Source organism: Electrophorus electricus, chromosome 19 (genome assembly GCF_013358815.1).
Source record: "Electrophorus electricus isolate fEleEle1 chromosome 19, fEleEle1.pri, whole genome shotgun sequence".
In the NCBI taxonomy this organism is placed as follows: Eukaryota; Metazoa; Chordata; class Actinopteri; order Gymnotiformes; family Gymnotidae; genus Electrophorus; species Electrophorus electricus.
Genome location: NC_049553.1, coordinates 5747779 through 5770560, shown reverse-complemented (window position 1 = coordinate 5770560; position 22782 = coordinate 5747779). Strand labels below are relative to the sequence as shown.

Below are 22782 nucleotides of genomic sequence, written 5' to 3'. Positions count from 1 at the left end.
CGTCAAGACAGTGGTGCAGCAAATGTACATTCTCACAAATATAAAAACTATAAAACATTATATAAAAACTTAAACTTTAAACATGAAACAATAGACATATTTTCGGTACAATTTCCTCTTTCATTTACGCTTACATTTCCTCTTATTAAGAAATGTAATATGAAGAAATAACGCATCAGAATATAAAATGTACTGCTAGTCAACTTTTTACTGAATGTAAAGAATATAGTTATGCTTTTTAAAATTATTATTATTTTTTTACTGTAGCTACAGTTATGTTTTCTAGTTGTTGTTGTTTTTTTGTTTTTTTTACTGGAGATTGTTATCTAGTTTACAGTTAGCAGTCAGTGCTTTTAACATTTTAGAGCCTCAATTTATCGTATTGCATTTACATCACTGCATGTATTGTGTTGCACTTAAAAAAGACAAAGAAAAGCAAGAAACAAAGAGATGGCTTCAAAAAGAGATAAAGCATTTAAAAGTATAACGGGACGATAAATTCACGTCCATCTGTTCCCAACATAAAAAGTGGTGGTAATATTTAGTCTATGGCTGTGCGATATCAGTGAGTTGAAACTAATTCATGATTTAAGGGTAGCTACAGAGGAAGAACCAGTGAGAAAAATGGACATTTAAATCTAAAATTATATAGCAAGTTCTTTTAAATTATTTTTCTTTTCTCATAATTTCTTGATTATCTTCAATATATAACACCATAATCTTTATTCACCAAGTGCCAGATGTACAAGAAACTTCACTTTGTGCAAGTATCAAACACAGATAAATCTAGAATAGAATATAATGTATTCAGAAGTATTGTGGCATGATATAGATGGTATGGACTCATGTTACTTGCTGCAGATTTAGGTTATTTACATAGCAGAATGCAAAACAAAACTTGATTCACCTGTGACGGTGTCTGTTGTAAAAAGCATTATAGAAATATATAAAGTGCTTTGACTTTGGCAAAAATAAACTCAGTTGACTAAGTCGGAAATCAGGCTAAACAATACCATAATTTTAAGTCAAAAGTGCAATTAAGCAAAGTATGGCAGTAAAAATTACATGTACTGTCACGTAATATGTAGAGTATAGCATCATTAAAACAAATAAGACATAGTTTAATATCAATTTGAGTATGATATGTAAATATAAATCTGAGTAAATGTGAATGAAAGTGATATATGAATGAAAGTGAATTGATTAGAATGTTGTCAGTATCAAAGTTTTTCAAGACCTATCTTAGACCCTCATAGAGCCTTAACAATCCAATTTACATTATTAGTATTATTTGCCATTATTATATATAATAATATAATTATTTAATAATATTATTATTATTTATTTCCTTTTGTTACATTTATTTGCAGGGTGTCATGATTCTACCCTGTCCCTTCTCTTCTGTTTTGTTTATTTTGTGCCATTTTTGCTTTTGTTTACTTCTCAGCCCCGTCTTGATTTGTTTGTTGTCGGTTCTGGTTGTTTTCCTGTCAGTCTTACCATGTGCTTTTGTTTTCTTCTTAGCCCCACCTTGGTTTACTTTCCCTTGTTGCCTGTTTGGTCATTGTCTCCAACTGACTGTACTTACCCTCATCTACTCCTGCGTACTTATACCCTTCCATTCCTTGTGAAGTATTCGTTCTGCTGTCTGCATGGTTCTTTGTTGGTTTTGCCTAGTTTCTGCTTTTGTTTAAACACTGAAGCACTAAGAATATTTGGCTACACTGTGCCCTAGACACGGGAGTATGCAAGCAACACTAAAGAGGCTTTAAAACCTTCGCTCTTCAACCTGCTTTATCTATTGCAGCATTACACAGTGATTTATCATTGTTGTGGGGTGTGGCAGTTAAGGACAAAAGTTACATGTCAACTTTCGTATTATATGAATGTTACATAGTTACATGAGTGTGGTTTTTATTATTGCATGGTGGTGATTACCTATCTCTTCTTCTGTGATGTACTGTTCTTGGCTCTGTCTATTTTCAAGAGTCTTGATTTTTGGTTCTGGATTTGTTCTTGTCCTTATAGTTTTTTTTTTTTTTGGATGCTACACAAATAGCCAATATGAGTTTTGACCAACCCATGAGGGAGGAGCCTGAGGACAAAGCTCAGCATCAGACGGACATATCAGCAGCTGACAGACCACAGACAGACCACAATCAGTACGGGTGGGCAACTGCGCCTCATCCACCCTCACCCTCAGCACTGGAGCTCCTCAGGGTTGTGTCCTAAGCCCCCTGCACTACTCACTGTACACCTACGACTGCGCAGCCACTTCCAGCTCCACCATCATTGTCAAGTTTGCTGACGACACCGTTGACATGGGCCTGATCTCGGACAACGATGAGAGGGCCTACCTGGAGGAGATTAAACACCCGGAAAACTGGTGCCAGGAAAATAATCTCCTCCTAAACGTCAGTAAGACAAAGGAGCTGATTGTGGATTGCAGCAAGAAGCAGGAGCAGCACTACCAACCTGTGAGGATCAGTGGAACCACGGTGGAGAGAGTAGACAGTTTCAGGTACCTTGGTGTTCACATCTAGCAGGACCTGTCCTGGTCCCGCCATACCAACTCCCTGTCAAAGAAGGCTCGTCAGCGTCTTTACCACCTCAGACGCCTAAGAGACTTCAGACTGCCCTCCAAGGTACTGCGGAACTTCTACACCTGCACTATCGAGAGCATCCTCACGGGGAACAGTCTGGTTTGGGAACAGCACCAAGCAGGACAGACAAGCACTCCAAAGGGTGGTGCGTTCAGCAGAGCACATCACTCATACGGAACTTCCTGACCTGCAGACCATCTACTACAAGCGGTGCCAGACCAAGGCCAGGAGGATTGTGAAGGACCCCACCCATCCCAACAATAGGCTCTTCTCTCTGTTGAGGTCAGGGGAGTGCTTTCGCTCCCTGAAGACCAAGACAGAGAGACTGAAGAGGAGCTTCTTCCCACAGGCCATTCGGGCCCTGAATCAGGGAAACTGATAAACTGTGGGGACCACCACCACCATGTAACATAACTGTAAATATGTTCAATTACCACCATGTAACATATAACTGTAAATATGTCAATTACAAGATGGAACTGTACATTCTGTACATTGTGTACATACATATATACATATCCATATATACATTGTACATTGTGTATATAAACATAATATACATATATTGTACATACATTGTTAATACATTTTTGTATATATATAGAATATATATTTCTCTATGCACCCCTGTTTTTCTTTTTCCTCAGTTTGGACAGAGCGCTCTAAACCATTTCACTGTGAGTTATACTGTGTATGACTATGTATGTGACAAATAAACCAAACTTGAACTTGAACTTGAATGGGATATAGCTTAGCTGGCTTATTGGCCGTTTTGTTATTTTTGTTTATATTTATTCTATGACAGTTTGTTTGCAGATTTGTAGAATATTTTTATAACCTAATGTGCTGTCTGGATATTCAGTGGAGGGGAGTTAGATTCTCATCTGTTTTATTGCTCTCTGAGTCTGTTCCTTTTCTCACTCACAGATTCTTGATACATTTTTACCCTCTACCTGATATTTCCATAATTCAGTATTTCTTTTAAGATAAGAAGAATAAGAAGCTTTTGAGAATTTACCTTAAGATTTGGTCCAACTCATGCTCCTGCCTCCCTAATTCTTGCAGGTGACAAGCCTTTACTTGGGGCAGGGTTTGTAACAGGTGGTGGGGTGTGTTTGTCTTATTGATTTACAAGGTTTTGGAACCTTCCTATATATATTTTTTTAAAGAATAACACAATTTAGTATCTTCTAGGCCAGTTTCTAAAATGTTGGCAAAAGAAACAGGCAAATCAGCCTGTTTTCTTTGACTTATGTGAAATTCCCAAAGATGATGTAAGAAGACTATATGTAAACGAAGGCCTGCCAGATATACAGCCTAGGGCCACTATGAGGACCCGCTAAGACAAAAACGTAGTACAACAGACAGTAGAAACATACCTGTTATGAAATTAGAAATATCTGTTTGGAGGGATGCACTTATAAAATTACACTCCTGTGCAGATATTTAACATTGTTAAACTTGGGAGCTGTTCACTTAGCTGAGGTATAATGCAGAAAACTGCCACATTCTCACTGATGGAAGGACAACTGTCCCTAACTAGTCAGTTGGTCAGTTTGACTGTACGAAATATTTTGGTATACCACAATGCTTAATAATACAGGGAGGAAGTAGAATGGTTCTGGCACTGCTGTATTATGTGGCTGATACTTTCACCACATTGGGCAATGGCCCTTATAAGACTGTGAGTAATACACTATATGGAAAACTTCACTTGCATTGATTTTGGAGGTTGTGGGTGTCTACTTGATGTGTAATTCACTAATTGTGAAGATTCCCATACCATACTTTTACTAAACTACTATAATGTACTGTAGATGTCCTTTGGACAAGCTGTTCTCATGACACAAGCACAGACTTGACCTGTTAGTAGACAAAGTTCTTATTTTCCTCAGACTTAGGAAAAACATTCATGAAAGTAATGATTATATAAAGAGGGCATATAATAAAGATTGAAGGGATAAAGATTAAAGGTATGATGGAAATGTTTAAATGAGAAAAAAGATACTCAGTATTAGTCATATTCAGTATTTTTAACTATTAAAAAGTCTTATCCTCTGAATAAAATGTGTAATACAAAATTGAGCTGGTCTCAATTTCAAAATGTTTGAAACAGAATGTTTCTAAATCACCTAAGGTTAATGTAGCAGGATTAAATGGTGTGCGCTCTCTATCACTGAGCGTATGAGTGACATATCTGCTTAGATTGCCATCGCAACAGGCTACACCATAGGCAATGGGCAGCATCTGAAGTCGTAACCTTTTTATAGAACTCATAAACGCATTATCAGAGGGTGGAACACCACAGACACAGCAGTGAATCTGATTATGGCCACACTACCAAAATAAGACAGGGTCAGAAACAGGGATGGACTTCATGGAATGTTTATTTATAGCCATCAAATTAATTTTTTAAAAAAGAGTATGAGTCATCGAACAGATAAGAAATGAATGTACTTGTTATTTACTTTACAACTCATGAATGACAAAAGAGCTTTCCATAAAGAAAATAACATGGGCTGAATTCGTTTTCCTTTGTATTGCATAAATGTTTTTTTCTTTGTATTACATAAATGCCAGAAGGAAACTGCCCCCAAATAACCATAATCAGCTGTTCTTAGATTATATTACTGACACATCATTGATTCCCAGAACCTACAAATACATAATGTTTTGTCATCATAATGAGGAGTTCCCATTAACAAGCTATGTGTAGATCCACTCACTGTAACAATTACCAGTGTCCATGTATTTAAAAAAATCTGGTCTTAAAATAAGGTCTAGACCTTCATTGCAGGAAATGTGTGAAGCAAGATATATAAATTGTTTATGGTTTAAGAGTAAAAGTATAAGTCTCAACAGTATCTATAACACTAGTTTGAACTGTTGTGTCATTATGTTAAACTCACTCTTCTGTAGGTGACCATTTCAAACTGATGAAGGCTCCAACAAGATAAGTGACACACACCCTGGCCCTATCATAGACAGTTACTTATTTACTCATGTGCTTTTTGCAATAACCTTTGCTAAAAAAATCAAGAAAATGACATGATACAGATTACGTTTTGTGTACACCCTCCCTCCCTGACCCATAGACTATATAAATGCACTTTCCTCCATCAAGTATCTCTCTGTGAAGCTAACTGCAACAGTTAGCCATGGGACAGCTTAAACTAATATTTATCTTAACATGGATAAGTGGTGGATATATTGTGGGAAACACTGGGCAAGGGTGAGGTTCTGAAATGTATTTTATGGTGTAATCTTTCCTTACATTTGTTAATATTTTACTTTATCTGATATTAATTAATTATTTGTTTAGTGTAAGTCTGTTGTGAGCATTAATTTGACAGCTATAATAACTGAACTGCACTACATTTACATTTTACATTTACAGAATTTAGCAGATGCTCTTATCCAGCCGACTTACAATAGTGCTTTGTCATTTACTCATAGAATACATCCTAGCACAGTACAGTACACTACCATGGTGCATGATGCACTGCAATGGTTACATTAATGTTTGTAATTGTTTGTATATCTAGATAGATAGGTTTTTTTACTTGAATATAAAAATGTTTCTTCTTAACAGTATATATATTTATACTATTTTTTAAAATTTTGAAATAATTTGAATAACAAATAATTTCATTGTATTAGTGCTAAAGGTGCAATACACAGAAATATGCAATATATTGCATATATAAGCAGTACTCATCTTATAACTTAAAACAGCCTTCAGCAGTATGATAAAGTTAGTTATCATAGTTAGTTGATGACCACTGTATCTTGGGTTATTTTCTAATATTTTCTAATGACATTAAATTTAAATAAAAGATGAGAACTTTTGAAAATGATGAACTTTATGCATTTACTGTTTTTCACATTTTTCTGCCTTTTCATAGACGTGATGCTATCGAACATGATGCTGGTAAGTTTGCTTTGCTCAAAAATATGTCGTAATTCCTTATCCCCAATTATGAATGGAGTTTACATTTAATTTAACCTTTACTTAACTTAACCTAGTTTACTTAATGTAACATTCCCTTTTGATGAGTTTGTGTCTGTTGTCTCATAATCTGTCCTTCATATAAAATGAACTTTACTCTTTTGAACATTTGGCTCCAAAGTTCTTACACATACTCATAACATATTTATCACCACACAAATGCTTACACACCCAAAGCTGTAAAATGGGTGGAGTAAAGCAAGCTCTGTAAAACATATTTCTGATCTACATCAATTTAAAACACAGTAACAGAGCATATGTGGCACTGTTCTGTAGTAAAAAAAAAAAGAAGATATAGACACCAGGAAATAAGAATATTATATGTGGTCATGCAATATCCATGCTGAAAAGCCATAGAATGGTATCTTAGAAATGTTGAATTGCATGTGAAGTTTCCTGCAAGTTCACTCTGAATTATAATTAAATTATGATCCATGATTTTCCTCAAAGGAAGTGATGGATCATAAGAAAAAAATCAGACACTTAACCAACAACGTAACCTCCCCCTGCCCTTTTTTTGTTGATCACAGCTGTGTTAGCATCCTGTGACTTCAATAATAATGCAGACCCCTTCTGTAACTTTCGGCAAGACCCTACAGACAACAGTGATTGGATTCGACATTGGGGCCCCACCCCAACTCCTGGTACTGGACCCAGTGGGGACTATCCTGACGGCAGTAAGTCCAAGGTTTCAGAGGGATGTGTCCTGTGGTTGGGCATAATGGTTCATTGATGTTGTTCATTGCTAAAACTTACCAATATGTTCTCAATAGGTTCTACATGTAATAAAACAATATTTCGTCAATATAATAAACATGTAAAGCTACCATAAAGGCAGTACTCATTAAATCAATTCCTGTTTCCTTTCTCAGCTGGGTATTACATCTACCAAGAGGGTGATAATGTCATTAATGGGATGAAAACACGATTGTTCAGTCCTGTGATCACCACCACCACAGCACCTCAGATCTGTGTGCAATTTCATTACTATATGTATGGCTCAGATGCTCACAATACGTTGACCATACTGGCCAAACGATCAGGCATAGAGGAACAGCTGTGGCAGAAAACTGGGATCCAGAGTCCATCATGGCTGAGAGCAGCTGTTACTGTGCCCAAACCAGCTGGAGAGGTGGTTGAAGTGAGTATAAGTGTCGTTTCAAGAAAAGTCCTTGGGATCCAGAGTGCTGCTTTGAGTGGTGTAGCACACAGGGTCCTTCAGACTAAGAAAGAAAACTCCCAGAAAGTGTCCTGGTGATCCTTAGCCAGAGTATGCGAGAGATAATCTTAAATGGATAAAGTCTCCTGTTCATGCTGGTCTATTGATACCTTTCACCCAATATTAAAATTAAATGTTGTAAAAGACATAGTCAATCCAGCATCAACAGCCAACAGACACTAAATTCTACATATAGAGAAGCAGCCTTGTTGACCTGAGATTTATTCTGCTATAAATTTATCTTAGAGCTTGATATGTTTTGGTATCCTAGATGTCTTATGGAACATGCTTGAGTCAGATTTAACAGGTGCTTACTTATAGTCTCTATGATATGGCTTTTACAGTACATAATATTTTGTGCTGACTTTGCATACATGTGTATATTTTACATTTTACACATATTTTACAAGGTGTAATTAATTTTTAAAAACTAAGATTTTAAATATATTTTTAATATTTGTGTCAATGTATTATATTCCTTTTTAAATAATATTCATGTCTCTCAGATTGTGTTTGAAGCAACGCGTGGATTCACTTCATCATGTGATACATCCCTGGACAATATTATCATCACTGACGGAATTTGCCCAGGTACTCATATTTACTCATATTACATCTACACTGAAATCCACATAGAAACAATTGACAAAAATATAAAAATTTTGAGACTGATATGGGTCTTTACCTTGGTTTACACAGGGTGTATAGCTGCTTGTGATTTTGATGAATTGGATAACCTCTGTGACTGGACAAACAAGGTCTCGGATTCATCAATCTCTGGCTGGGAGTTTTGGACAGGATCCACTGAGACACCTGGCACTGGTCCTGATGATGATTTCTCCAAACCAGGCTGTTAGTCAGATTCCTAAACTGTTCCATCTTCCATGTGTATTTTGTAAATTTCGGTTTTCAGTTTTAACAACTAAACCTATGCCTTACGTATGCCTTACTTAAATTGTGAAAAAATCTGTTGTGTCATGATAACTCGTCCTTTGGATTTAAATGATATATGCTCAATAACTATGTTTACATGCACACAAATGATTTGATATTAATCAATTAGACGATTGATCTCAGTTTAGTCAGGCTAAGCTTAGATAGAATAAATTGTCATAATCGAATCCAAGGCTTTAGTCACCTTAAGGTCAACCCAATTAAAACATGGTCCAGGCTAATTTTAGTTTGTCTAAAAACTTCAAGGTGGATTGAAACATGTAAAAGCTTAGATAGAGCCATTGTCTTTCTTACAGAGCTCCCAAGACAATCTGTGACATTTCTTATAATACCACGTGTGATGCCAGCTGTAAAATACCAAAGCAAATACGTTTTTGTTTAGGTTCCCAAAGGTTCTTTTCCAATTCAATGTCTTGTTCATATACTTCTCTCAATACAGTGGGATTTTACCTGCTGATGGATTCCTTCTCCAGTGTCCCAGGGGCTTCAGCTCAGCTTTGGAGTCCCTCCATAGCAGTCTCTTCTAAGTGCCTTCAGCTGGACTTCCATTATTACATGTATGGAACTGCCTCAGACATGGAGCTTAATGTCTATACTGTCACTAGTGGTAAGAACATTCTCCTGAAATGAGACGTACTTACTAGGTTGAGTGAGTGTCTGTCTGTCTGTCTGTCTGTCTGTCTGTCTGTCTGTCTGTCTGTCTGTCTGTCTGTCTGTCTGTCTGTCTGTCTGTCTGTCTGTCTGTCTGTCTGTCTGTCTGTCTGTCTGTCTGTCTGTCTGTCTGTCTGTCTGTCTGTCTGTCTGTCTGTCTGTCTGTCTGTCTGTCTGTCTGTCTGTCTGTCTGTCTGTCGTAGCTCAGTGGTTAAAGGAACTTGACTTGTATTTGGAAAGTTGCTGGTTCAATTCCTTCCACTGTTGGGCCTCTGAGCAGGTCCCTTCACCCTCATGTTGTTCTCAGTCATAATTGTAAATCATTTTGAATAAAAGTATCTGTTAAACACTGTAAATATGTCTATCTATTGTGTTGGTTTCAGAAACGAAGTTGTTAGAATGTGACCAGAACAATAATAAAGTATTACTAGATACTTTACCTTGTCAAGAAATTAACTAGGAATTATTCAACACAAACTCTATAAAAAATAATTACATCCTCAGGTGGGGAACTGGGATCTCCTGTTTTCAGTCTCAGAGGGAACCAAGGTCAGGGTTGGAAGCCAGCAGTGGTCCATTACATTGGAACAGGAAATGTTCAGGTGCTTACTAGTTTCTTTGCCATATATTCTAAAAAGTCTTATAGTTGCACCCAAAGTTTGAGATAACTGACAGCTGTTTGATACAATGAATGTTGAGGATTTACTAGTGGGTTTTGTTAAAGACATTTGTAAAGCAGTTGATTAAGACTGAATTTCTGTAGGGTGAACTATCTGCCATTACACTAGTGGGCATTCATAATACTGTTTGTATGTTACAGTTTGTGATTGTCGGAGTGTATGGAGAGACAACAAAAACAGATATTGCTGTAGACAGTGTCTGTATTACAACTTGTGATGGTAAAATATAATCTTAAGCATCTTGAGACTAACATAATTTTTTAACATATTTCTTTTTAGTAACCCTGAATTGATTTTTCATTATATCTTGCTTTTAGATATAACACCAACAACTGTTAAGCCTATGACAACAGTTTCAACTTCAAAACCATCAACTCCACAACCAACCACACCTAAATCATCAACACCCCACTCCACGACTCCCAAAACAACTACTCCAAAACCACCTACTCCAGCAACAACTACACCAAGTAAAATGTTTTATATACTACAACCTACAGTGCATCAAGGCATATGAACATGTCCCAACCCCCCTGTTCTTTTCTACAAATAGTGAAGTGCCCTCCTGATTCTGAGTACATAGAGTGTGGTCCAGCTTGCATTCCCAGCTGTAAAGAGCCCTCCACCAACTGCACTGGCTCTTGTATCAGCGGCTGCTTCTGCAAACCAGGTTTTGTGTTCCGGGGGAAACGATGTATTCCCATTGAGCAGTGTGGATGTCTGGATGATGACAACAACTACTATGAGGTACATGGACTGATTATGAAAAAAATGGATCCAGTCTTGGAAGATGCATTCCTAGACCCATAAATGTAACTTCTATGTCTTTTTTTCAGCCTGGAGAGCTCGTCTTTGGGAATGACTGCTCCAAGCTGTGCCGCTGTGCCGGCAATTACACTTTGAGCTGTGTAGACAACACCTGTGACCCCACGGAAGAATGTCTACAAGTGGGAGGAGTCCATGGTTGCTATCCTAAAGGTGTTGTGGCAATATATCTTCCAGTGGAGATGCTGGCATATGTTAACCTTCTAGCCTTAATATACTATGATTAATTTTTGGATTCAGACAGATCAAAAGCAAAGCACATGTGTGTTTTATTAGCGTATGTAAATCAGGCCTGTAAGACTTGTTGTTGTTTTTAAGACTTGTTGTTGTTGTTGTTGTTGTTTTTAATCTCTACAGACACCTCCACCTGTATTGCCTCGGGTGATCCCCACTACTCCACCTTTGACAAACGCAGTTATGACTTCATGGGCAACTGCACCTACTTGATGTCTGAGCCTTGCAACAGCACAGATGTGCCTTACTTTGCTGTTTATACTGACAATGAGAATCGTTACAATGTCCCCACCGTCAGCTACGTGAGTGCTGTCCACGTCCACGTTCTAGGAGTGAAGGTGTCCATCTTGAAAGGAGGAGTCGTGCAGGTCAGTAAGCAAAAAGAGAACTGATGTAGAAAAGGTGGGTTCTGCAGGTATGTTGTAAATAGGAAATCTTCTTACTACTGGTTTCCATCTGGTCTCTCAGCTGAATGGAACCACTGTGAACATTCCTCTAAGCCCTGCTCCTGGAGTGGACGTCTTTCAATCTGGGACACTCTATAGTGTAACCTTGAACTTTGGTGTGACAGTTCGCTATGATGGAAACCACTACATGGACATCAAAGTCATCAAAGAGTGAGTGTTGTGTAAAACTGAGAATGATCATTGCACTGTGAATCCAGTGCATCTTACTCATGCGTTGCACTTGCATGTATGTGCAGCTACCAGGACAGGCTGTGCGGCCTGTGTGGCGACTATAATGGCGACTTTAAAGATGACTTCCGTACTCCCACCGGTGAACTGGTCAACAGTCCAACTGATTTTGGTAACAGCTGGAACACAGACCCTGAGTGAGTCACCGATATCGTACTGTACATACCGAGGAATCCGTCATTCCTTATTCCCTCCGGTAACTGATCATGGGGCTGGAAGACAACTGACTCTTGTCTTCATTTGCTCCTCAGCTGCAATAAGAGCCCCGTCGGTCCAGACCCTGGATGCACAGATGCTGAGCAGGACCTTTATGAGAGTCCCGCCTACTGTGGAATCATACTGGACAGCAAAGGCCCATTCGCTGTCTGTCACCCAAGAGTCAATCCCAATGTGAGTTATTCAGACCAGGCCATTGTCAGCTGAGTACTTAACATCTTTAGTCATTTAACATTAATCATGTTCTTTATATCAAAAATCTGTGTTTGCGTAGAGTTTCTTCAAAAACTGTGTGTTTGATCTGTGTGCGCTGGACGGCCCTCACTCTGCCTTGTGTGAGGCCATTGAAGCCTACGTCAACGAGTGTCAGGATCGCGGAGTCAACATCGGTCCCTGGAGAAACACCACCTTCTGCCGTAAGTCACATACAATTACATCGCACTCTGCACTTTATATACACAAGATGATGAGGTCCTATATTTTCCTCTAATCAGACACTACATTGTAGAATGTAATGTGAATACATAGTGTATATATTTGGTGTTATTCATTCTCTCTTAAGTGTGATTACCACAGTCACACTGTACATTCTTTATTTTAGCTCTCCAATGCCCACCCAACAGCCACTATGACCCCTGTGTCCGACCTTGTCAGCCCTCCTGTACCCCTCCCCCACCCAGCCAGTGTACTGGACCCTGTTCTGAGGGATGTGTGTGTGACCCTGGATACATACTCAGTGCTGGCAAATGTGTGAAAAAAGACACATGTGGCTGCAATTATAATGGACAGTACTACAAGGTGAATATGTACGAGTGTTACTGGGTCGTAGTCAGCATCTTTAGTACCTCAGCATATGAATGTATCAGACATTTGTCGCCAATGTCCTGCCTTCTCTCTGTGGACATTAGCCAGATGAGGAGTTCTACACTAAGGACTGTGAGCTGCTGTGCAGGTGTGATCCTCCATTCGTCACCTGCAGTGCTGCTGAATGCCCTCCCATGCAGCAGTGTGGTGTGCAGGGAGGACAAATAGGCTGTTACCCAGTTGGTCAGTAAATAAAAACTTGAAATAAATAAACAGGTTTAGATTCTGAGGTGGGTGAGGTCATCTGTCCTTTGGTCTCACGTAGGTTCTCAGGACTGCATCATCTCGGGTGACCCTCATTACAACACCTTTGATGGTAAATACTACTCTTTCATGGGTACCTGCACCTACACGCTGGCCCGCACCTGCAGAAACAACACTGGTGAGTAGAGGCCATGGATCTATGTAAAAATGTAACAGAATGCTGTATATTCCTGCATTTGGGTGTGAATTGGTTACCATTGGTATTTAAAAATGTATAACATGTAAACCAAAAAAGATGTGGCATATTGCTTTGAACACTTGTACATTATAAACGTACAGTGATTACAGTTTTTGTTCTGTGTTGTGCAGGGCCCTGGTTCTCTGTGGAGGGGAAGAATGAGGAGAGAGGAGTGTCTGGCGTATCTTACCTCAGGAAGTTGTACGTGACTGTCAACGGCATCACTGTGACAATGATGAAGAGCAGAATCACACTGGTTAGCTTGAACTACTGGAAACCCATTTTCATGCAACATCTCTGTTGATCTTAATTGTGTGAATGAAATAAGTCTTCATGTCTGTCTTAGCAAAGCTGGTATTTGTTGTAAATTGTTTATTGGTTTTCCATCATTTTCAGGTGAATGGACGGAGAGTAGCCCTCCCTCATTCCCCCTCTCCTCTAATCTCTCTAACCTTGGCTGGGCAGTATGTCATCCTCACCACACCCTTTGGCCTGGAGGTGCGGTGGGATGGTAACCACTATGCTAAGATCACAGTGCCCAGGTACTGCGGCAGACATGTGCTATAGATACTGGAGTATGGTGCACTTTTAGCTTTGAGATTGTATAGACACTGAGACCAACAAAACCAATACAATATGATTCTTTTACTTTAGACATTATTGCGTCTTTTGGAATGATGTGCTTTGACCAGTGATGTGGCCAAATACATCATCTAGTTGAGCCAGCAGTTAAATGCTGTCAGCAAGAAAGCAGCATCACCAAGTTACTATTTATCTCTTAGTGTTTCAGATGAGTTGATGTGTAATCATTTTGGACACATCCCAAATACTTACTCATTAGCACCATTAATGCATTTTTTAAAAAATGACAATGAAGTCCATATCAGGTTTAAGTCTTGGTACTATAAATATTGAAAAAATCATGTTATTATTTCTCTTTTTCTCTTTCTCTCTCAGTACCTACTTTGAGCAGATGTGTGGTTTGTGTGGGGACTACAGTGGAAACCCCAACAATGATTTTACCAAACCAGATGGATCCCTGACTGGCAGCTCAGATCAATTTGGCAACAGCTGGCAAACCGATAAAGACGAGGATGACACGTTAGTCTCTTTTTTGTGTTTTCCTCTGTTAAAGACAATAAGACAATAATCAACCCAATAAGCTTGTATTAATCATAGCACTATCATGTTGTTAATTTAAAACATTTAAAATCTTTTGTTCACACCATGTTAATTTATGTACAGAAGATTTTCTGAGTATCTTTGATGTTGTATTTTTAGATGCAAGCCTGATATTGGTCCTGACCCACCATGTGACCCCAGCCTTGAGGCTGAAGTGTCTAAACCAGAGAAATGTGGAAAAATCACTGACACTAGTGGACCATTCAGGTAGGAACATTCCCATGGAGCACCTGCTGAAATTCGTCCTGTCTTTTACACTGCCTTCTACTCCAGAATAAATTATTTTTTAGATTCATGTCCTCGGTGATCCTGTAGCTCACCTGGTAAAGCAGGTAGAGTTGAGTGCTAATAGCACCACAGTCAGGGGCTCATTTATCAGGGAGAACACATATAGCAATCCTTGTCCCTTTTTAAATTTCTCTCTCCCTCTCACCTCCTTTCCCTTCCTCACACTCATAGGGACTGTATAAAGGTGGTGGACCCTCTGCCGTTCTTCCAGAGCTGTGTGTTTGACATGTGCCGCTATCAGGGACTCCAGCAAACCCTGTGTGACCAGCTCCAGGCCTACACTGATGCTTGTCTCAGTGCTGGGGCACCAATCCACCAATGGCGAGAACCAGACTTCTGCCGTGAGTCTCATCCCACACATCATTCACGGGTGTACTTGTACACTTGTATACATATTCATATTCCTGTTTCTTCATTTACTAAGCTGAAGGCCAGCTGCAAACTGCGTTTTTCATACCGAACACTTATATGATGTGTTATTTTGCCTAAAAGGTATTGAATCTTTCTTCCAAATACTTACTCTGCTTTAACCAAATAATTTTAACAATTCTTTAACTGCTTATCATTATTCCTGAGTAAGTGTCTTGTCTCTTGGGGTTTTTATGAGAGTTAAAGCTGTAAGCTCTTTCTAACAGCATTACACTTCAAATACTTAGAAAGTCAGACATGTGCCAAAATTACCCACTGACTTGTATCTGTCTCGTGTGGTAAGGTGACTTTTTCTGTCTTTGTTCTCCACAGCTCTGGTTTGTCCTCCTAACAGTCACTACTCCATGTGTGTGAGTTCATGTCCAGAAACATGTGTGGGTGTGAGTGGTCCTCCTGGCTGTGGTGAGAAGTGTGTTGAAGGCTGTGAATGTAACCCTGGCTTTGTGCTGAGCAACAACAAGTGTGTGCCTCTCAAAGACTGTGGCTGTGTGGACACTATCGGTTCCTACCACCCTGTGAGTGTCTCACGCACATCAGTTATACAGAAAAAGTTGGAGGTTCACTAGTCAGCGGCAAAAATGATTCCTATCCCCTCCAATATAATCTCAGTCCCTGCTTATTTGTGTGGTTTAGGTGAATGAGAGCTGGTATCTGGAGGGCTGTGAGCACCAGTGTGTGTGTCTGGGTGGAAGAATCATCCAGTGCTACAACACCAGCTGCCTCCCTACAGAGACCTGCCAACTGCAGGATGGAGAGTTTGTCTGCAAACCAAATGGTACAACAACTCACATAGACCATGCACTTGTTAAAGTAACTAAATATTTGCATATATCAGATGTTTACATGTCACTTTGTACGAGTCTGAGTCAAGCCTCATGTCTCTGGAGTGCAAGTCTGAGTCAAGTCTCGAGTCTTTGGAGAGATTGAATAGAGTCTCAAGTCTACGTTTGATATTTTTTGTTTAGTCTCATTGTTTAAGGTTTATAGTCTCATTTATTTATGAGGTTGCTAACATGCCTTCTCAGTCGCAAATACGTGGAACAGTGCCTGAAAACAAATGTTACATTTCCACTGGACTGCAACCAACATTAGCTAGCTAAAAGAAAATGCTCGTTGGACAATGGAGCATGTAACTAGCTAGAAAAGCTAGACATTGTTTCAAATTATATGGAGCTTACTAGATCAAGCATTTTTTAGCTGTCAATCAAGGCAGCTGAGTAGGATACTTTTTATCCCATCCGCAAGCTGTGTAGCTAGTGGAGTTTGAGCAGCTGACTCAAGTGACCATCTCTGGTGTATTTAGACAAACATACATATATATGCACAACTACACAAAAAACAACCAAGTATATAGATATATTATGATGTCATTCCCTGAAGTGGAAGTACAGTATCTCCTACACTTCGTCTGAAGATCACCAGCAGCTAATCAACGAATACTAAACCGCTTGCAACTTAAGTGTGGTTTCACCACTGTTTTATAATCCTGACCTACAGATGGACACACTACATCAAAGCCCCCCACAACCACTACACCGAAACCAACTGCTCCGATACCAAACTACACCACCAGGTGAACTGCATCTTATTCTCCTCTGTCTAGTGCATCAAGGCATATGAACATGTCCTAACCACCCTGTTCTTTCTACAAATAGTGAAGTGCCCTCCTGATTCTGAGTACATAGAGTGTGGTCCAGCTTGCATTCCCAGCTGTAAAGAGCCCTCCACCAACTGCACTGGCTCTTGTATCAGCGGCTGCTTCTGCAAACCAGGTTTTGTGTTCCGGGGGAAACGATGTATTCCCATTGAGCAGTGTGGATGTCTGGATGATGACAACAACTACTATGAGGTACATGGACTGATTATGAAAAAAATGGATCCAGTCTTGGAAGATGCATTCCTAGACCCATAAATGTAACTTCTATGTCTTTTTTTCAGCCTGGAGAGATCGTCTTTGGGAATGACTGCTCCAAGCTGTGCCGCTGTGCCGGCAATTACACTTTGAGCTGTGTAGACAACACCTGTGACCCCACGGAAGAATGTCTACAAGTGGGAGGAGTCCATGGTTTGCTATCCTAAAGGTGTTGTGGCAATATATCTTCCAGTGGAGATGCTGGCATATGTTAACCTTCTAGCCTTAATATACTATGATTAATTTTTGGATTCAGACAGATCAAAAGCAAAGCACATGTGTGTTTTATTAGCGTATGTAAATCAGGCCTGTAAGACTTGTTGTTGTTTTTAAGACTTGTTGTTGTTGTTGTTGTTGTTTTTAATCTCTACAGACACCTCCACCTGTATTGCCTCGGGTGATCCCCACTACTCCACCTTTGACAAACGCAGTTATGACTTCATGGGCAACTGCACCTACTTGATGTCTGAGCCTTGCAACAGCACAGATGTGCCTTACTTTGCTGTTTATACTGACAATGAGAATCGTTACAATGTCCCCACCGTCAGCTACGTGAGTGCTGTCCACGTCCACGTTCTAGGAGTGAAGGTGTCCATCTTGAAAGGAGGAGTCGTGCAGGTCAGTAAGCAAAAAGAGAACTGATGTAGAAAAGGTGGGTTCTGCAGGTATGTTGTAAATAGGAAATCTTCTTACTACTGGTTTCCATCTGGTCCTCTCAGCTGAATGGAACCACTGTGAACATTCCTCTAAGCCCTGCTCCTGGAGTGGACGTCTTTCAATCTGGGACACTCTATAGTGTAACCTTGAACTTTGGTGTAACAGTTCGCTATGATGGAAACCACTACATGGACATCAAAGTCATCAAAGAGTGAGTGTTGTGTAAAACTGAGAATGATCATTGCACTGTGAATCCAGTGCATCTTACTCATGCGTTGCACTTGCATGTATGTGCAGCTACCAGGACAGGCTGTGCGGCCTGTGTGGCGACTATAATGGCGACTTTAAAGATGACTTCCGTACTCCCACCGGTGACTGGTCAACAGTCCAACTGATTTTGGTAACAGCTGGAACACAGACCCTGAGTGAGTCACCGATATCGTACTGTACATACCGAGGAATCCGTCATTCCTTATTCCCTCCGGTAACTGATCATGGGGCTGGAAGACAACTGACTCTTGTCTTCATTTGCTCCTCAGCTGCAATAAGAGCCCGGTCGGTCCAGACCCTGGATGCACAGATGCTGAGCAGGACCTTTATGAGAGTCCCGCCTACTGTGGAATCATACTGGACAGCAAAGGCCCATTCGCTGTCTGTCACCCAAGAGTCAATCCCAATGTGAGTTATTCAGACCAGGCCATTGTCAGCTGAGTACTTAACATCTTTAGTCATTTAACATTAATCATGTTCTTTATATCAAAAATCTGTGTTTGCGTAGAGTTTCTTCAAAAACTGTGTGTTTGATCTGTGTGCGCTGGACGGCCCTCACTCTGCCTTGTGTGAGGCCATTGAAGCCTACGTCAACGAGTGTCAGGATCGCGGAGTCAACATCGGTCCCTGGAGAAACACCACCTTCTGCCGTAAGTCACATACAATTACATCGCACTCTGCACTTTATATACACAAGATGATGAGGTCCTATATTTTCCTCTAATCAGACACTACATTGTAGAATGTAATGTGAATACATAGTGTATATATTTGGTGTTATTCATTCTCTCTTAAGTGTGATTACCACAGTCACACTGTACATTCTTTATTTTAGCTCTCCAATGCCCACCCAACAGCCACTATGACCCCTGTGTCCGACCTTGTCAGCCCTCCTGTACCCCTCCCCCACCCAGCCAGTGTACTGGACCCTGTTCTGAGGGATGTGTGTGTGACCCTGGATACATACTCAGTGCTGGCAAATGTGTGAAAAAAAGACACATGTGGCTGCAATTATAATGGACAGTACTACAAGGTGAATATGTACGAGTGTTACTGGGTCGTAGTCAGCATCTTTAGTACCTCAGCATATGAATGTATCAGACATTTGTCGCCAATGTCCTGCCTTCTCTCTGTGGACATTAGCCAGATGAGGAGTTCTACACTAAGGACTGTGAGCTGCTGTGCAGGTGTGATCCTCCATTCGTCACCTGCAGTGCTGCTGAATGCCCTCCCATGCAGCAGTGTGGTGTGCAGGGAGGACAAATAGGCTGTTACCCAGTTGGTCAGTAAATAAAAACTTGAAATAAATAAACAGGTTTAGATTCTGAGGTGGGTGAGGTCATCTGTCCTTTGGTCTCACGTAGGTTCTCAGGACTGCATCATCTCGGGTGACCCTCATTACAACACCTTTGATGGTAAATACTACTCTTTCATGGGTACCTGCACCTACACGCTGGCCCGCACCTGCAGAAACAACACTGGTGAGTAGAGGCCATGGATCTATGTAAAAATGTAACAGAATGCTGTATATTCCTGCATTTGGGTGTGAATTGGTTACCATTGGTATTTAAAAATGTATAACATGTAAACCAAAAAAGATGTGGCATATTGCTTTGAACACTTGTACATTATAAACGTACAGTGATTACAGTTTTTGTTCTGTGTTGTGCAGGGCCCTGGTTCTCTGTGGAGGGGAAGAATGAGGAGAGAGGAGTGTCTGGCGTATCTTACCTCAGGAAGTTGTACGTGACTGTCAACGGCATCACTGTGACAATGATGAAGAGCAGAATCACACTGGTTAGCTTGAACTACTGGAAACCCATTTTCATGCAACATCTCTGTTGATCTTAATTGTGTGAATGAAATAAGTCTTCATGTCTGTCTTAGCAAAGCTGGTATTTGTTGTAAATTGTTTATTGGTTTTCCATCATTGTCAGGTGAATGGACGGAGAGTAGCCCTCCCTCATTCCCCCTCTCCTCTAATCTCTCTAACCTTGGCTGGGCAGTATGTCATCCTCACCACACCCTTTGGCCTGGAGGTGCGGTGGGATGGTAGCCACTATGCTAAGATCACAGTGCCCAGGTACTGCGGCAGACATGTGCTATAGATACTGGAGTATGGTGCACTTTTAGCTTTGCGATTGTATAGACTCTGAGACCAACAAAACCAATACAATATGATTCTTTTACTTTAGACATTATTGCGTCTTTTGGAATGATGTGCTTTGACCAGTGATGTGGCCAAATACATCATCTAGTTGAGCCAGCAGTTAAATGCTGTCAGCAAGAAAGCAGCATCACCAAGTTACTATTTATCTCTTAGTGTTTCAGATGAGTTGATGTGTAATCATTTTGGACACATCCCAAATACTTACTCATTAGCACCATTAATGCATTTTTTAAAAAATGACAATGAAGTCCATATCAGGTTTAAGTCTTGGTACTATAAATATTGAAAAAATCATGTTATTATTTCTCTTTTTCTCTTTCTCTCTCAGTACCTACTTTGAGCAGATGTGTGGTTTGTGTGGGGACTACAGTGGAAACCCCAACAATGATTTTACCAAACCAGATGGATCCCTGACTGGCAGCTCAGATCAATTTGGCAACAGCTGGCAAACCGATAAAGACGAGGATGACACGTTAGTCCTCTTTTTTGTGTTTTCCTCTGTTAAAGACAATAAGACAATAATCAACCCAATAAGCTTGTATTAATCATAGCACTATCATGTTGTTTAATTTAAAACATTTAAAATCTTTTGTTCACACCATGTTAATTTATGTACAGAAGATTTTCTGAGTATCTTTGATGTTGTATTTTTAGATGCAAGCCTGATATTGGTCCTGACCCACCATGTGACCCCAGCCTTGAGGCTGAAGTGTCTAAACCAGAGAAATGTGGAAAAATCACTGACACTAGTGGACCATTCAGGTAGGAACATTCCCATGGAGCACCTGCTGAAATTCGTCCTGTCTTTTACACTGCCTTCTACTCCAGAATAAATTATTTTTAGATTCATGTCCTCGGTGATCCTGTAGCTCACCTGGTAAAGCAGGTAGAGTTGAGTGCTAATAGCACCACAGTCAGGGGCTCATTTATCAGGGAGAACACATATAGCAATCCTTGTCCCTTTTTAAATTTCTCTCTCCCTCTCACCTCCTTTCCCTTCCTCACACTCATAGGGACTGTATAAAGGTGGTGGACCCTCTGCCGTTCTTCCAGAGCTGTGTGTTTGACATGTGCCGCTATCAGGGACTCCAGCAAACCCTGTGTGACCAGCTCCAGGCCTACACTGATGCTTGTCTCAGTGCTGGGGCACCAATCCACCAATGGCGAGAACCAGACTTCTGCCGTGAGTCTCATCCCACACATCATTCACGGGTGTACTTGTACACTTGTATACATATTCATATTCCTGTTTCTTCATTTACTAAGCTGAAGGCCAGCTGCAAAATGCGTTTTTCATACCGAACACTTTATATGATGTGTTATTTGCCTAAAAGGTATTGAATCTTTCTTCCAAATACTTACTCTGCTTTAACCAAATAATTTTAACAATTCTTTAACTGCTTATCATTATTCCTGAGTAAGTGTCTTGTCTCTTGGGGTTTTTATGAGAGTTAAAGCTGTAAGCTCTTTCTAACAGCATTGCACTTCAAATACTTAGAAAGTCAGACATGCGCCAAAATTACCCACTGACTTGTATCTGTCTCGTGTGGTAAGGTGACTTTTTCTGTCTTTGTTCTCCACAGCTCTGGTTTGTCCTCCTAACAGTCACTACTCCATGTGTGTGAGTTCATGTCCAGAAACATGTGTGGGTGTGAGTGTCCTCCTGGCTGTGGTGAGAAGTGTGTTGAAGGCTGTGAATGTAACCCTGGCTTTGTGCTGAGCAACAACAAGTGTGTGCCTCTCAAAGACTGTGGCTGTGTGGACACTATCGGTTCCTACCACCCTGTGAGTGTCTCACGCACATCAGTTATACAGAAAAAGTTGGAGGTTCACTAGTCAGCGGCAAAAATGATTCCTATCCCCTCCAATATAATCTCAGTCCCTGCTTATTTGTGTGGTTTAGGTGAATGAGAGCTGGTATCTGGAGGGCTGTGAGCACCAGTGTGTGTGTCTGGGTGGAAGAATCATCCAGTGCTACAACACCAGCTGCCTCCCTACAGAGACCTGCCAACTGCAGGATGGAGAGTTTGTCTGCAAACCAAATGGTACAACAACTCACATAGACCATGCACTTGTTAAAGTAACGAAATCTTTGCATATATCAGATGTTTACATGTCACTTTGTACGAGTCTGAGTCAAGCCTCATGTCTCTGGAGTGCAAGTCTGAGTCAAGTCTCGAGTCTTTGGAGAGATTGAATAGAGTCTCAAGTCTACGTTTGATATTTTCTGTTTAGTCTCATTGTTTAAGGTTTATAGTCTCATTATTTATGAGGTTGCTAACATGCCTTCTCAGTCGCAAATACGTGGAACAGTGCCTGAAAACAAATGTTACAATTTCCACTGGACTGCAACCTAACATTAGCTAGCTAAAAAGAAAATGCTCGTTGGACAATGGAGCATGTAACTAGCTAGAAAAGCTAGACATTGTTTCAAATTATATGGAGCTTACTAGATCAAGCATTTATTAGCTGTCAATCAAGG

At 40.2% G+C, this 22782-nt stretch overlaps 1 protein-coding gene across 1 annotated transcript in view; it reads left to right on the top strand.

Moving 5' to 3' along the window:
- The first annotated feature begins 2064 nt into the window (after positions 1-2064).
- zanl (zonadhesin, like) overlaps positions 2065-22782 on the top strand; it is a 62343-nt gene continuing 41625 nt past the window's right edge. The window contains 46 exon segments of the mRNA XM_035519973.1: positions 2065-2162; positions 6509-6534; positions 7143-7289; positions 7485-7753; positions 8338-8422; positions 8531-8683; positions 9225-9392; positions 10434-10586; positions 10670-10863; positions 10953-11094; positions 11299-11543; positions 11644-11792; positions 11879-12007; positions 12122-12260; positions 12361-12502; positions 12688-12884; positions 12995-13133; positions 13216-13332; positions 13524-13648; positions 13789-13934; positions 14350-14493; positions 14674-14781; positions 15034-15203; positions 15604-15806; positions 15925-16066; positions 16947-17140; positions 17230-17358; positions 17360-17372; positions 17577-17821; positions 17923-18071; positions 18158-18231; positions 18234-18285; positions 18400-18538; positions 18639-18780; positions 18966-19117; positions 19119-19163; positions 19274-19412; positions 19495-19611; positions 19803-19927; positions 20068-20213; positions 20629-20772; positions 20955-21062; positions 21314-21483; positions 21884-21955; positions 21958-22085; positions 22204-22345. Of these exon segments, the coding sequence (XP_035375866.1) occupies positions 2065-2162; positions 6509-6534; positions 7143-7289; positions 7485-7753; positions 8338-8422; positions 8531-8683; positions 9225-9392; positions 10434-10586; positions 10670-10863; positions 10953-11094; positions 11299-11543; positions 11644-11792; positions 11879-12007; positions 12122-12260; positions 12361-12502; positions 12688-12884; positions 12995-13133; positions 13216-13332; positions 13524-13648; positions 13789-13934; positions 14350-14493; positions 14674-14781; positions 15034-15203; positions 15604-15806; positions 15925-16066; positions 16947-17140; positions 17230-17358; positions 17360-17372; positions 17577-17821; positions 17923-18071; positions 18158-18231; positions 18234-18285; positions 18400-18538; positions 18639-18780; positions 18966-19117; positions 19119-19163; positions 19274-19412; positions 19495-19611; positions 19803-19927; positions 20068-20213; positions 20629-20772; positions 20955-21062; positions 21314-21483; positions 21884-21955; positions 21958-22085; positions 22204-22345 (6355 nt within the window).